Raw genomic sequence first — 17,090 nt, 5'->3', positions numbered from 1 at the left:
TTGCAGTGAGAACGAGGTTGGGAATCCCATACTATAGTGAGTTGGCCCCAATTTGGGATTCGCCCAGTACACTGATATTTTTACAAGATGCCCTAGCTATCCCATTGATAGAGGGAGGAATTGTACGATGGGGACAAATAATTAGCAGAGGCTCTGGGATTCCATGGGAGTCCCTATCCGATGCAACAAATGCTAAGTTATCCATATTTGAATATATACAAATTAAATCCTGGGTACAAAGAGAGCCTGAGGCCAGGCTTGTTACAGATTGGGAAAGTGAAATTATAGGTACCCAGAGGTTAAATAAAGTGTTTTTTGCTTTTGATTGGTAATCATAATATTGCTTTAACTGTGTTGTTTTCAGGAGCTTTCTGTGTTTTTTAGCATATCTTACTGTTTTACACGCAAGAGAGATAATCAGTTACCCTTCTTTTTTTCTGTGATATATATAGGTACATACATTCAGTGTGGTCATTGTATATTTGATAATCCTTTCTTTGTGAAATCGTAAACGGTAAGCTCTAAGTTTGCATAAATTAATGCATTTTACCATTTTCTTTTTAGTAAATATGTTGGTGGTAATTCTCTCAAGCTGGAAGTGGCTGGAATAGAGTACATGAACGACGACCCTGCAATGGTGGATGTCTTGTATGCAAAGGTTCGGCTGAAGGATGCATCTGAGAAGTGAGTTGAGTTCTGAAATTTTTCCTTTATGGATAATTACAATCTTTAGTCTCTTCTAACAGAACCTCTTTTGAGGCTGAAACAAAATGAGAATCCCTTTGAGGCTTTTGCGTTGTTTTGGGTTCTCGAGGACGGTGGAGTGAGATTGTTGCAAACAAAATATCTGTGATGTTAGAGGCATTTGTTTTAACAAAAGAATTGGCCAAGGAGCTTAGGATGTGTCCAAGAACCTAAACTCACAACTGCTTTTAAGCTAGTTGCAAATGAAATAAACTCGTTGGACTAGTGTATACTCAGCATTGTTGGCTCCTGTCACAGTGAAAAGCATTTACTTATTTAGATCTGGCATGTGTTCCACATAAAATCTAAACTCACCAAAGCTGCTTGAAAAATCACCTCTGGTCTAGGTCGAACATGATCTCACTTAATAACAGAAACATGAAATAACGATGTGCTACATTCATACCAGATAGGGAATAACTTGGTTTAAGAGTCATTGCAGCATGAATTCAAAATGTCAGGTCCTAAAGGCAAATTTTACTGGGCACCAGATCATTACTTCACAGGGATGATGTTGGGTAATGCTGCTGCAACTCTCCAGTTCAGATATAAGTTTAGCTAGAGAGGATTCTAAATTAAATCTCCCCTCTCATTCAGTTCTAAAGAACACGCTTCACATCCTTCATTCTCTCAATAAACTTAACATGTTTGGATTCCCCACATAAACCTCTCTAAGAACTGACCAAATAAATAATTTGCAGTTATCATCTTCAAAAGAATTAACTCCTTCCCTTGCAAATTTTAAACCCAGAAGGAAAGCATTAGCCTTTTCTCATGTCTGATAAAAATTAATACATTTAGATAGGAATGATGTCTAATACATAGTCTCCTACATCTGTACAAAACTCTATAATACCCCTCATCCTCTTTCCTCATCCCATTCTTACACCAAGCTAATCTCTTGTTGTAAATCCTTCTCTTTTAGGCTCTCACATATGAAACCCGTCACTGTGCTCTAATAATCTTATATGTCCTGACAATACCAAATACCTTATTTGGGTCATTCTCCTTCATTAGTTGTCTCTCACCAATTCCTCGCTTCAAAGTGGTATTGAACGAAAATATGTTTAAGTTGCCCACATCAAGACCCTTCTTAAAAGACCTAACCTAGTACATACTAATGTTGAGAACTGATGCCCCCTCTATGGGCCATCTTTTCTCACTGGCGTTAATGAGAAAAGTGTCCAGAGAAAATTACCTAGTGGTTTTGTTTCAATCTTGTTTCAGGGAGACCACAGTGAAAAACCTGGGACATTAATGTTGATGTATTACGCACTTGATTATAGACATACCAGTCTTCAAATATTCTTCCTTTTAAGTGTGACATTCTACAATACAATCATATTCTCCTGGACACTCCAAGATTCAGTATTGGCATGGAGTGAACCCTCTTGAAATTGGTTAATTTTTTATCCTTTATAACACTTCTAAGTAGTGGAAATTTATAATTCCATATCTAATCCTTCCCTCCTTCTTGAGCGTCCCTCGGGATTTAGTCTTAGCACCCATCTTTTACAATCTCTATAGACCCAGTGCTTGAAATTCTTAAAGATTGACATTTTGTTTCATCAGTACTGCTATGGCACACAAATCTGTGGCAAATTTGACTCACTTGCATCAGCCTCATTATTAAATCTTCCCTGCATTGCATAAAAAAATGCATGGACAAAAACACTTAAAATGCAAACAATAAAGACTAGATTTATTCGCTTTATCCTGCAATTTACCCACCAACCAAACTATTGTGGTTTGGAAACAGTTTGGAACCTTAAAACAGCTGCTATCACTCCTATCCTGGATACTGGTGCGTTATTCCTGGGCTTCCTTCTTAACTGAAACCTAGCACTAAAAGGGCACATCAAGGCAGTGCCAGATTTAATCTTCCTAAATTCTAGTTTTAAAATTTTTAAAGCACAATCTGCCCCCTCTGCGTCGTCTTTGAGGCCATAAATATCTCTTGGCTTGCTATTTGCAAGCTCTTGTCACAGCCTTTCTTAAAAAGGAAGTACCCCTCTAAGAGCTGTTGTTCATGCTGCTGCCATGTTTCATGCAACAAGAAAATGCGACCAAGTCACCCCTGCTCATCTTTTCTGGTTCCATAGAAACTGCATATCTAATAAACAAAATCTTAAACCTTCAAATTCTGGATCGCTCTCCAAACTATGCATAGAAAAAAGACTCCGGCAACTTATACTGCAAAAGCGGGAGATCCCTCTCCATTTCCTTTATTGAGAAAACACTGGTGTGCCGACCTTTTCCACCAATGTTTCCAAAACCTCTTCTTATCAGGAATGCCACAGAGTTTTCAAAAATGTAAATCTCTCTTAAAGAAAACGTATGCATTGACATCTTAATCTCACAGTTATAGCATACCATTATAGGGTAGCTTTTTCTTCCTTTTGTCTGACTCCTGAGTGGGCTTGATCTCTGGATATTCTCCTCTCCCTGTATAAAATATTTCCTCACTGGAAAAATCACACTGGGCTTCAAAGGAAGCAGGACAGTGAGGAATGCCAGCAAGACCTGCACTCTGACCCTGTACCCCAAAAACAGATTGCAGGCCCAGGAAAGGAATTTTCAGATGGTCTTGAGGAGGGGGGTGTTAATGGAAATGAGGCACCAGTAGGTTGGTTTAGCCAGGTCCTGCTCCTCTGGAGAGTAATTGTCCATCGTGCAGTGCTTTGTGGGACCAGAAAATGCCACACTTTGGAGAAAATTGTCATGCTTTTGGGTGGCACCCTGTATCTCACTGGACGGGGTAACCCCCTGCTTGTCCTCCAAGATGATTGAAAAAATATTTGGGAGCTGCATTGCAACTCAGATCTGCTGCTTGAAGCCACAAGAAGCCGAAGGACTGCCCTCCTAGAACCATGGTCTGAAGGACTGTGCCTGTTGCACACTGGAACAACAGCCCTAAGTACTTTGCCTTGCTTTAAAGGACTCCGGAGTGGACTCCTTGAAAGCAACAGGTTAACAGTGCTTCCCTGCACCAACTTTGACAAGATCCCTAGCCTGGATTGTGTCCAGTGAACCTGTAAGGATTTGGCCAGCTGCATTGTGGGAACTGTAGTTCCAACTTTCAAGGACTAACTCAGAGCTTCTAGACTCTTGTGTTTTGGATAGTTTGAACCCTCAAGAGGAACTTCAGGAAGAAGTTCCAAAAGTTTGGAGCAACTTTGAGAAAAAGCTCCATAAGCAGACCAACCCGACATCGTGAGTCCAGCCAACTACCTTCAACCGTGACCTGGTCTGAATTTTAAGGTAAGTTTTGCTGAAAACTCTGGAGCTCCAGACTTACAGGATTTGACCGGGACCTCACGGAAAAGGAATCCGATTATGTTGCTTCAAAATCAACTTGCTGGAGAAGGCCGCACGATGTCGAGAAAGAAGAGCTTCAGAAACGTTACTAAGTGCAAAGGTAAAATTTTGAGAGGCCTCGGGCTCAGTGTAACTAGGCCGGACCCTAGCACGATCGGCCTCAAACTTTGACTTTGTCCCAGTCTTGCACGACCAGATGTTCCCGGTTGGGGCTAGTGGTTTTAAGCACTAGAACACACCATTTTAAATTAATCTTTAAAAATTCATATCTCCAGTTACCTACATTGGATGTTTGTCGCTTTGGTGTCATTTTAAAGATAAGAATATTTCCTATTCTTATTGTGTGTTGTGTCTTACTTATTTACTGTAATGGTGTATTTAAATGCTTTACATACATGTCTCCTAAGTTAAGCCTGCCAGTTCATTACCATCTATCAGGGCTTGAGCCAGGGGCTTATGTATTGAGACCTTGACTGGGCCTTACATTGGACTGAGTGCCTTATTGCTAGGGGTAGGTGTGTACTTATCTCTACTAATAACCTTCCTCCAACAGTCACCCCTCAGCACATTTACTGCCCGCAAGGAGTGGTACATGTGTGACATCGGAAATAGCATGTTCCCCACTGGAAAGGCCCAAAATGACATACTCCGCCCAGGCTATAACTGCCACATAAGAAAAATCAAATTTTAGATTATACACTTAATTTTTTACTTTTGATCTGTACCATCTACAGACTACATTCAAATACTTGTTTTTATTTTTAATAAAATTCAATCTAATGGCAAAGTCGGATTGTTGTTAAATACAGGGAGTGCAGAATTATTAGGCAAATGAGTATTTTGACCACATCATCCTCTTTATGCATGTTGTCTTACTCCAAGCTGTATAGGCTCGAAAGCCTACTACCAATTAAGCATATTAGGTGATGTGCATCTCTGTAATGAGAAGGGGTGTGGTCTAATGACATCAACACCCTATATCAGGTGTGCATAATTATTATAATAATTCCTTTCCTTTGGCAAAATGGGTCAAAAGAAGGACTTGACAGGCTCAGAAAAGTAAAAAATAGTGAGATATCTTGCAGAGGGATGCAGCACTCTTAAAATTGCAAAGCTTCTGAAGCGTGATCATCGAACAATCAAGCGTTTCATTCAAAATAGTCAACAGGGTCGCAAGAAGCGTGTGGAAAAACCAAGGCGCAAAATAACTGCCCATGAACTGAGAAAAGTCATGCGTGCAGCTGCCACGATGCCACTTGCCACCAGTTTGGCCATATTTCAGAGCTGCAACATCACTGGAGTGCCCAAAAGCACAAGGTGTGCAATACTCAGAGACATGGCCAAGGTAAGAAAGGCTGAAAGACGACCACCACTGAACAAGACACACAAGCTGAAACGTCAAGACTGGGCCAAGAAATATCTCAAGACTGATTTTTCTAAGGTTTTATGGACTGATGAAATGAGAGTGAGTCTTGATGGGCCAGATGGATGGGCCCGTGGCTGGATTGGTAAAGGGCAGAGAGCTCCAGTCCGACTCAGACGCCAGCAAGGTGGAGGTGGAGTACTGGTTTGGGCTGGTATCATCAAAGATGAGGGGCCTTTTCGGGTTGAGGATGGAGTCAAGCTCAACTCCCAGTCCTACTGCCAGTTCCTGGAAGACACCTTCTTCAAGCAGTGGTACAGGAAGAAGTCTGCATCCTTCAAGAAAAACATGATTTTCATGCAGGACAATGCTCCATCACACGCGTCCAAGTACTCCACAGCGTGGCTGGCAAGAAAGGGTATAAAAGAAGGAAATCTAATGACATGGCCTCCTTGTTCACCTGATCTGAACCCCATTGAGAACCTGTGGTCCATCATCAAATGTGAGATTTACAAGGAGGGAAAACAGTACACCTCTCTGAACAGTGTCTGGGAGGCTGTGGTTGCTGCTGCACGCAATGTTGATGGTGAACAGATCAAAACACTGACAGAATCCATGGATGGCAGGCTTTTGAGTGTCCTTGCAAAGAAAGGTGGCTATATTGGTCACTGATTTGTTTTTGTTTTGTTTTTGAATGTCAGAAATTTATATTTGTGAATGTTGAGATGTTATATTGGTTTCACTGGTAATAATAAATAATTGAAATGGGTATATATTTTTTTTTTTGTTAAGATGCCTAATAATTATGCACAGTAATAGTCACCTGCACACACAGATATCCCCCTAACATAGCTAAAACTAAAAACAAACTAAAAACTACTTCCAAAAATATTCAGCTTTGATATTAATGAGTTTTTTGGGTTCATTGAGAACATGGTTGTTGTTCAATAATAAAATTAATCCTCAAAAATACAACTTGCCTAATAATTCTGCACTCCCTGTATGATAAAAATTTGGATTATTAAAAAGGTACCTTTCCCCTGCCTGAAGCTGCTGGGGCTCATTTGCATTAGCTCTCCAGCAACTGTCCATCTTGTACTTTCCCTGAATTAGGTGTGAATACTGCTTCTAGAGTGCAGACAGTGGTCTGGGAGTGTGGTAGTGATGTCTTCCACTGACCGGAAGACCAGCTAGAGTAGGTATAGAAACGTAATTTACTTCAAAGGTTGCTCCGTCACAAGCAAATATTAGGTGACATCTGGATAGCCCCATAGTCAGACTGGCACAAATCCAGTGGGTGGGGAGCTACTCCTAATACTGGTTTTGAGTGACCACAGAGGAGGGGACTGCTCATTACACTGGCCACACCTTGTTGTGGACACCCAGGCTTTACACAATGGGAGAATGATTTCTCCATCTTGGGTTTTGAGAGTGAGGGCACTGTGTGATTTGTTTGTAGTAGGGAAGCAGGAACATCTGAAAGTGTGTAGGGTTTGCCTCTGGGAACCAGATCCCCATTGGTTAGGGACTCCCCAGGAGTCATCCCCATCCACTAGCTCATGCTGTGCATAAATGCGGTACCTCGAGGGACCACCTTAGAACACCTTCTGGACTTGCAGAGAATGGGATAGGACTGGACCTGCTTTCTGTGGCCTGAGAGAAGCCCTTAAGTACTGGACCTGCTCCGACTTATACCCAGGGCAAAGAAGTGAAATCTAAGGGTCACTTTTTTTACGACCAGTGGCTGGTGGCAACTGGATCTGGACTGGTATTTGCTGTTGCCCACTGCCTGGTACCCTGAGAATCTCTAAGTGCCTTGCCCTGAGGTCCTGGGGTCCTGAGAAGTGTACTCATGTGGTTGCTGGGGCACTAGAAAAGAGTTTGAAAATCTTTGCAAATTTTAGCTTCAGGCATTCGGGGGAACCTGCTGCAAAAGATTTGGCCTTTGATTCTACAGCAGCAGCTACAGTTTCAGTGCAGCCCACTCGAGGAGGATTTTTGTCTTAAAAGAAGGACTTGGAAACAATTTTTGAACTATATGATTTACAGAGTTTTCACCTGGATCAGTCCTGTTCCTCTGTCTGATCAGGGCTCATTCGCTGTCTGCCTCAAGTCGCACTTACATCCGGGTCTACCGCTTCCATAGACTATCATTGGTGCTGGAACATACTCTGCATTAAGATCTGCTACGTGTTTTCCCAAAAGCAGCTCCCTGATAATTTGCAGTGGCTCATTCTACCAGAGCCACTGCTGCTACCACTGTGTTGGTGCATGGAGTGCCTGTTCTGAATATTTGTCTGGATGCTTTGTGGGTGTCACTCCTTGCCTTCACAAGGCACTACTGTCTAGGCTGCCAGATCTGCTGGAAAGGGCATGTTTGGCCACTCAATCCTTCAGGACCTCTTGGTTTGACCAGTTCACTGACCCACCTCCTAGAAGGTACTGCTTTGGTATCTATTCAAAAGTTTAGAAATCTGCAGTTAGAATACTCTATCACAGTTGTCTTCAAACTTTTTAATGCGGCCCCCCACCCCTGAGGGAAAAAAATAAATCATCTGTCCCCCCTCCAAATTTTTCACAATTTTCTAATAAATTGGCAATATTTGAAAATGTCTACACTTACCTAAACGTTGCATTTACCTTATATTACTGTTTTAAAAATGTAATCAAATATATGATGCCAAACATACTATTCTGTTCAGGCAGGCCTTACTAACAAAGTATCCACAGTGTGATTATTAGAATTGGGGATGGGGGTTCCGAAGAGTTTTTTGAGTCCCTGCACTTTTGACACATAGTTACAGCTTGAATGCAAATGACAAAACATGTTAGTGATGGCCCATTACAGAGCGGTTACCTGTGGCTCATTTGTTACACCTTAAAACAAAGCCCTGTTATTAGCAAATTGTTTTATCTGGCCAGAGCCTGGCACCCCTTACCTGGGATCACTTGAGGCCTGGTCCCCAGTTTGAAGACCTACACTCTATCAGAAGGAAAAGTTACTTACCTTTGGTAATGCTTTTTCTGACCCTTCCACCTGCACACTGGACACAACTGATCTGAGTTTGTCTCAGCATTGTCAAGCGTGGACCAGTCACAAAGGAACTAGTTGCAAAAAAAGATTGGTAGGCCCACCATAAATCGAATATGAAAATTCAGCTCTTCACACCACAGAGATGTTTTAATTAATATGCTGAGTCAACTCAATGAATCCAGTGGACATTTATTACATAACACTTGAAAAATGACAGCCAACGCGTGTTTCGTCCCTTAAAAGTGTATGTACCTGGGGCTTTCTCAAGGCTATTCATATATTCAGAAGAATGTCTCCATTTTAATTTTCAATAAATTAGGTAGAAGACCAGAGAAGGTGGCCAGGTCACTCATCACAGGCACCCGATGCAAGGGATTTAACCAGTGACAGGCATGAGATCGACTAGTCAAACTTCCTTGGACAATACAGATATACTTCTCTGGTCATCTACATATTTTATGCAAAAATGTGTTGGCTGTCATTTTTCAAGTGTTCTGTAATAAATGCCCACTGGATTCATTGATTTGACTCAGCGTATTAATTAAAACATCTCTGTGGTGTGAAGAGTTGAATTTTCATATTGGATTTATGGTGGGCCTACCAGTCTTTTTTGCAGCTTTAAAGAACTTTATTTGGGGAAAAGTAATCCACACCTCATTTGGTAGCTCACAACTGTTTAAAAAAATGAAAAAGGGATTTTAAATAGAAGAGAGTGCTGGACCATTGGAGCAATGTTTCTTGTCTCTCAAAGGAACTAGTGTCAAGACGCGTGGAGGGGTGCTTTATATAGGCTAGGGCGTGTCATGTCCACGGCGGAACAATGTCGACCCAGAGCTATCAGCGTCACCTGCCTGCACACAGGATACTGCTAAAAATCTTCTGGATCCTGTCTGTCACCAGGAGAATAGTAAAAAAGTGCGTTATCTGCAGTTAGACAGAGTTTATACCAGATAGAGTATTACTAAAGGTAGATAACTTGTTTGTATAGGACCAAGTACATTGGTGTGGTTTTGAAGGTGCTCAGGCGGATATCTTGTGTGAGGATGGCATTGTTTTTCAGAAGTGAATTATTTTTTAAGAAGGATTTCAATGTGATTGAAGGACGTATACAATCCAATGGGGGATCCAGTGAGGTTGGCCATGATATTTTCCATTTTGAGCATTTTTATGTTGAACCATTTAGATGTCCGGCATAATAGTATAGGCTGGATTCTGCTGACATGTTTGTTATCATTAGTGTGCTGTCTGATTTTATTGATCTTATCAGTGAAGAAATAGTTGATGGTGTTTTATTCGTTTTAGGGGTTCATACAATGTTTGATGAGTACGGTGCTAGTAAAAGTGAATTCAGTGGTTTTTGCTTTCAGACTTAGGATTATGAAGCTTTTAATATTCTCTTGCTAGCAGATAGTGTTTGCTTTTGGTGGTCTTGAGTGGATCTGGGAATTTATTTGCTTATATATCCATCACAGTTTCATTGGAGCATAGATGTTGACATTGGCTTTGAAGACATTATTAAGAGAGAAAAGCTGTATGTTTCCTTTGAATGGTGTTTGAGAGTGTTAGAATGTCTTACTTGAGTGCTTTAAAGGGAAAGGGAAAGAGCAGACCTGATGTTTTATTGGTTTGGTCTTCAATGGTGGATAATTTGCTTGTGATGGAAGGTGATTTTTAAGTGAATTGATCAGTCTATTTTGTTTTGGGGTAAGGCACAGTGTTGCCCACAATGCATGCTGGTTTATGACATTCTGATTGATATTGAGTATATTTAGGGGAGATCAAGAAATGCGGGTTATTTTTTTCTTTGAGGTACGGCACAGCCTGCATGCTGTGATTAGGGTGTGTTTGATGTTGAATTATTTTATGAGATCAGTGATTTTCCTGCTGAAGGCGTTACTATTTCTTTACAATCTGTAAACCAGATTCAGGTGAAACTTACAAAGGTGGTCATGCTCTTTCTTGTAGGTCATTCCATCACCTTGCCTACTTTTTACGCTCCACCTCCCGCTTCCAAGAATGAGGAGCATCTCCATCTTCTTCTCCCCAAACAAGCATTGTTGTTCTACCTTGACAGCACACAGGAATTCCAGGTGGACGATCAATTCTTCATGGGGTATGTTGGAACTAAAAAGGAGTTATGTTGTGCAGAAAAGGACCATCTCCATATGGGTCATGCTCTGCATTAAAATCTGTTAAGCATTGGCCGGGAAGCAATCCCTCAAGGGTTTGTGCGCTCATTCCACCAGAGCCAAAGCTGCAACCACTGCGTTAGCATGCAGAGTTCCAGTCCTGGATATCTGCTAGGCAGCAACGTGGGCCTCCCTGAACACGCTTACAAAACATTACTGCTTGGACACTAAGGTCCGTCATGACTGGCATTTTGCCCGTTCAGTCCTGCAGGACTTCCTCCTCTCAAATAGGTCCGCAGTCTGGGGATGGTATTGCTTGGGTATCTATTCTAAGGTAAGGAATCTGCAGCTAGAAATCTCTATCAGATGAACAGCTTAGTTACTGCAGATTCCTTACCAGCCCACCCATGCTCCCTGCTCTACAAACAGATTTCTAGGGACATGGCTATTTCCCTTTCAGGGTCCTAGTTTTCCATACCAGTAGTTCATGGCACTGCCCTTCTGGCGTGGAAAGTCATGATACGAAACTGAAGTCAGCCCACCTGGGTGGTGCAGATGTCACTTCCAGCATGGACGACGCCGACAACGTATGCAGAGCTGATCGACGCCACCTGCTAGCGCGGAGAGATACTGCTCACAAAAAATCTTCCTGATCCGGTCTGATGCCTGGGATAATTCCAAGTTAAGAAATCTGCAAATAGATATAGGGCCTGATTTAGATTTTGGCAGATGGGTTACTACGTCACGAATGTGACAGATATCCTGTCTGCCGTATTACGATCGCATCATATCGTATGGGAATTGTAATACGGCGAACAAGATATCCGTCACGCTTGTGAAGGAGTAACCCCTCCGCCCAACTCTAAATCAGGCCCATAGTCTCTCCCAGATAAGGCGTTACCAAAGGTAAGTAACTTGTTCATTATGTTTGTGTGTGTGTGTGTGTGTGTGTGTAGGAAGTCTGGTAATTTAGTGGAGTACGATTAGAGATGGCAAACTTCGAGTTGGAGCCCCAGGAAGATACTCTGAAGATGGAACATGTTGGGAATCTATTGCTGTTCCTAATTGGCCTGGGGTGCTAAGAGTTTGTCAGGTTGTTTCACCTACATCTGAACCTGCTGGCGTTGTGGTGACTGATAGGATGTGATCATGAAGCAATCTGTCTTTGGACTGTCAAGTGACCTGGAATCACCCAATCACAGCCTTGCTTTGTAGTCTGGGATTTGAAAAATACCCTTCTTTTCCTTGGTTGCTGGAGGGTTTCAAGAAATACTTACTTCAGGCCCTTTGAAAAAAACAGCTCATTGTGTACATGTTATTGCGAATGGCATAAACCTTTGATGGAATCTAAGTAATAAGCCACTCTTTTTTTGTGACCTTTCTTTTACTTCTGGAGGGTCTGACTACCCATAACTTCTGTGAGGGCCAAAGACTGTATGAAGGCAGCATAACAATGGATTTAAAACATCTTCCTTTTGATATGCTTGCTCATTACAGGCACTGAGGTTTAAATTTAAGAATATTCAAAACAAAAAGGAATATGGTCATTTGGCCATTAAGTGAAAGAGCAGAACCATGATGGGTTCTAAGGTTATTATCCCGGGCTTATAATCCTACATTGAGTAGCTCGCAGTAATCTCTGTTTTTTAGTTGGGGGACATTCTTCACAGTCCCAGGTGATGCGAGCAGCATATTGTCTTTTATGATTTTACACCTTATCAACCCCTTTTTTTGCCTCTTGGTGATCTAGAGTGATGTGAGTAATGGAAAAATAATGATTGAAGGGTTTATTTACAGGAAGAGTAATTCCACTTTATTTTGGGCTCAAACATGTCCTATCCATTTGTGATTAAGACTACAGGTGTCCCTAAACTTGTATACAAGGAAGGGAGTTAGAACTCATTCTTCAAAAGAAGTCATAAGCGTAGGCCTTCCCAGCTAATTTTTTATTGATAGATGCAGTACATTTAATAATGTATTAGGTGTGTATCATTTACAGTCCTTCCTCTGTAATGTCTTTCAACAAGATACCTTAGAATATGCTGATTTTGTGGGTGTATGTTGTAGGTTTGTGGACATATATTATGTTTCTGTGCTGTGGTGCAGAGTAACTAATCTGTTTAAATGATTATTGATTGTAGGTGCTTAACATTAAGCTCTATAATTATGTGAATATTGCCTCCTGCTGACGTTTTCTCACTGATTGTCCACTTCAGGTTGCAGCTTATCGCTGATCTGCTGATGGAGCGGTTTGTGAGCTCTGGACTCATGCTACGTGAATGGGATAGGGTGAAACTGCATGCCACGATCATGAATACTCTTTTCCGAAGAGATCCAAATGGTATGTATTCGTGGAAGAAATGGTTAAAACATGTGAAAGAGAGACTGAAGCATATAATACCATGCTAAGTGATGCTTGACTCTGTCTATCATCCTTATCTTGCACTTAAAGCACAAGAATCTTACTCCTAGCCTGATTGGTGCATTCACCTTCCAATAATTGTCTGAGATTTGGGACATGGTAGCCCTTGTTTCCTCAACGGAACAAATTCTTCTGCACATTACCAACCTCATTCCTTTGCTGGTCCCTGCATCTGTCCTAGTTATTTAACAGATATGGCGAATATCTGACCCTGAGGTCTGACTGGTGCCCCAACAAAGACTGTAATGACATGGGACTTCATTTCATGTCTCTGACCATTGCCTCACAATGACAATATGTAATTAATGTAATATTTTCTTTACCACAGTTTAACTAATATAGTATTAGTGTCTTTTACATAGCACAATAGTATACATGAAAGATTTTGTAGCATCAGCACAATGAAATAGTGGTGGGAGTAAACAAAAAGAATATAATTAGATGATAACTGAGAATCTACTGTAATCTAAGTGAAGACTTAAGTGACATATAGTAAGCGTTCTATAAATACTTTACAATGCACTACTTACAATACACTTTTAGTAAGCTGTTAAGTTGAGTTTTTAGTTGGATAAGCAGAGAGTTCAATGAGTTTATTGCATCCCCTGTGAATGACTGAGCTTTCAAAAGAAAGAAAATCATGCTCCTAACACACAGTAGATGCAATACAAGTTAGAGCGATAAGGTTTCTTTTTTGTATCACTAATTTCGAAGATGAGGTAGCTGATTTTAAATTGATCAGTGCTTCAGTGGGTGGCCAATGTAAGCCTCCCAACCTTTGGGACATGTGATCAAATGAATGCTGTCTTGGAGAGGATAATCGTATCCGGAGATTGAAATACTGTTTTAAGAACACCCAGTGAGGACTGAGAAACACGTTCTGATATGGTGTTGCTTAAATCCAAGCCGAGAATTATTTATTCATACACAGCTGTTTTAACTTGAGTGGTGAGAACGAAGGTTAAAGTTGGCAAATTGGAGGGAACAAAGCATTGTCAAAGGTGTGATTAAATTATTCCCCTTCTGCTGTTTATGATGGGTGGTGAACAATTCATCTTACGATCATCAAGAAGCATTCTGTTGAATCTGTTTTCATGTCTGAATATAATGAAAAGCGATTCAGTATCAGAAAACTGTCTGAAATCCACTGTCTATGATTTATACATATATCAGCTGGAAAAGAAGGTCAGGAACCAATTCAGTGATTGAACTTTAAAATCCATGTTGTGCTTCAGATTTGTTTATAGCCTGTAGTGCTCAACTGTGTTAAAAGCTGCTGTTGGGTCAAGCTGATCCTGGAGATATGAGTTACTCTCACACAGAATGTGGTGGATAATTATTAAATGGTAGTATCCAAGTTGAAACTAGAGTGACTTTATTCTGGTATGTACTTAAAGAGTGTCATAGCAGTAAATGGTTGACATTTTTGAAAGACATTGGCTCATTAAATTGGAGAGAAATATATCCAGGTGTTCTTTGCTTTTGGTGGGAGTGGTCTAATAGGCAAGCTGCACATTATTTTTCTGTGATGGCACAGATTTTATTGGTGAAAAAAGAGGAGTTGGAGAGTAAAGGTGATGATAGTTATACAAAAGGTGAAGTGTATATTTCTGAATAAGGGACTTGTGGAGATGTGAGAAGCAGCAGTTTGCACTTATTTGTGGTCAGCTTTGCAAGGAAGGATAGCTTTCTTATGCTCCTTTCTCTGGGCTTTTTAGTGATTTGAGTTTAGTAAAATGAATATGTTGTTTTTGAGCTCTGTCAGGACATTTTGTGCTATGAATGATTAATATTATTTTGTCAAGAGATTGTTTGATTCCCTGTTTGCCTCAGTTTTGAGATGTTCGTATTAGGTAGCACACTAGCTAGTATAGAGTGGGTGATGACATTGTATTCCTAAAGTGTAATGTCAGTATCATCAAGAGATCAAGTGGTTCGAGTCTTGAGGCTAAGTTGTTCTGAAGAATAGTTACCGTTCTCTTTTTCATAGGGCAAATCCAGTATTTTTGCAGAGAAGTTGTCTTTTTTGAGGAGATCTGATTAGAGATTGGGACGTGAGAAGGGACAGGGAAATGTTACGATAGTCATTTGCAGGGTAGACATTTCATTTTGGATTCTGACTTGACCATGTCTAAAAACTTTCTTTGTTGTGGTTAGATAACAAGGAAAGTTGATTAATCATATGTAAATGAAAGAGAATGACAAATAGTTGTAGAGTTTGGGACATAGCATTGTAGTATCCAGTCAAACTCCCAGAAGGTATTTGAGGTGAGTATTTTGGTTGGGTTTGATTTTGTGTGGATCCTAATAATGTGACGAGTGATGGTGTTGGATGAAGAAAATGAGAAGGCTGCTTTGAGGCACTTAAAGATGGTGGCGGAAGAAGTGGGAATTGCTTCACATTTTGGCAAGTCCATGAAGGTTATGATGGTAATCCCCCTTTGTTTAAAATGCTTATCTTCATGTGGATGGAGTATTCCTGTGCAGGCAGTATATCCGTGATTAATTGGGAATGAGTATTGAGACGGGATTTGGCATGAAAGGTAGAGTTCATTTTTCAATGAGATGGGCAGTGTTGTGTCATCTTGTGGCCGTTTGGAGCTTTGATGTCATGTTACATGCAGCTGAGGGTACAGTTCGGTTTGGATATGCAAGGTGTGTGATTGTGCAAGCATTAGTCATCAGGTATAGTGTTCAGGATTAACGTATTTGAGGGGCATGTGTTTAGAAGATATGGAGTGTTAGGTGACATGATTGAAGAGTTGCAGAGTTCTAAGGCACATCTTTCTGGGAAAAGTCTTGCTGCTGTCACATGACAGTCAGAATGATAAAGCCTCCTGTAATGCTGATTGAAAACACTGTGATGATGGTAAAGATGGTTTGTCATGTTTAGCATGCCTCTCAACTGCACCGCAACAACAACAATTACACTGGAGTGGAGTTGTCTTTGTTCAATTATAACAACAATATAGCATTATTTTGTTAACTCTAGGCATTCAAACAGGTATCGGGTAGTAAATTATTTTAGGCAATCTTCTATTTAATTAAGTTATAACGGTGCCATGCAAATCTTCTTCTACAGTTTCCCCCATATCTATACCAAAATGTTTCCTCCTTGATCCTCGTCTCTTATAGAACTTCTTTGGGTAACCTCCAGCCTTGTATATGGCTCCGGGGCTCCCCAGTACTTTGCCACATCCCTCTTGGCCATCATTAGTCCCAGATTACTAAAGAGGAGTTTGGGACATGGCATATCCACTTCAGTTGGTATTCCCACTTGGGAGATGCTACTTTCGCAAATTTATGGAAGAGAACCCTGTTATAGTACACTGTGTGAAGAATCTTAAATTGTATCAGTCTTAACCTGGCTTTGATTACCATCTCCCTCGGGTGCATTAAAGCTGCAGCCCAGTCCATGTCGTCTAGTTCCTCAACCTCTCTTTTCCATTTTGTTCTAAGTTTCTTTATGGAGTCAGGCATGTTATTGTTAATCGTTGTGTAAGTCCTGGAGACCCCGTTCCCCTCTATTTCCCCATGGAGTAATCTCCCTTCTAGTGGTGCATAGTCCAGGATGTCTGTAGTGTCCAGTCTTTCTGCCTTTCAGGCATGCTGCATGGGTGTGGAATCTATTAAAATATCTACTTGTACGCAGGACGTTCCTTCATAAATCTACTTGTCCTGTTAAAAGAATCAAATCTACTTGTCCCTTTGGTGCCATGTAGAGTGGCAACACATTATCTCATTATATAAGAGCTTTGATAATAGCCTCTCTGATTATGTAGAGGCTAGTACTATAGCAGGGCTTGAATACTAGCACTTTCCTTGCCACCTTTCTGCAGGTCACCATACTGGAGCAGGAGGCAGCAGTAACAAAAGTTCCAGGATTGGAATACCCTTTTGAGTCTGTGCAAACCTACTCACTTGCATGTTAAACAGGTTTTCACAAGCCCTTCTCTAATCTTTTCCAAAATTGTGAAAGGTTGAAAATTTACCCCTGAAAAGGGCAGAAGTAAAACTTCTTCCAGGGTGGGGAAAAAAGTAGTTAAAAGGAAAGTGAACTTTTAAGCACTCAACATATTT

General features: G+C 40.9%; 1 protein-coding gene across 3 annotated transcripts in view; it reads left to right on the top strand.

Annotated features, from left to right (window-relative positions):
• ASCC1 (activating signal cointegrator 1 complex subunit 1) overlaps nt 1-17,090 on the top strand; it is a 725,998-nt gene that overhangs the window by 380,050 nt on the left and 328,858 nt on the right. For all 3 annotated transcript variants that reach the window (XM_069240384.1, XM_069240385.1, XM_069240386.1), the window contains 2 exons: nt 565-684; nt 12,805-12,929. In XM_069240384.1, the coding sequence (XP_069096485.1) occupies nt 565-684; nt 12,805-12,929 (245 nt within the window). The remainder of the gene's footprint in view (nt 1-564; nt 685-12,804; nt 12,930-17,090) is intronic.

Source organism: Pleurodeles waltl, chromosome 6 (assembly GCF_031143425.1).
Source record: "Pleurodeles waltl isolate 20211129_DDA chromosome 6, aPleWal1.hap1.20221129, whole genome shotgun sequence".
In the NCBI taxonomy this organism is placed as follows: domain Eukaryota; kingdom Metazoa; phylum Chordata; class Amphibia; order Caudata; family Salamandridae; genus Pleurodeles; species Pleurodeles waltl.
Note: the sequence above shows the minus strand (reverse complement) of the source record. Positions and strands in the feature narration are given on the sequence as shown.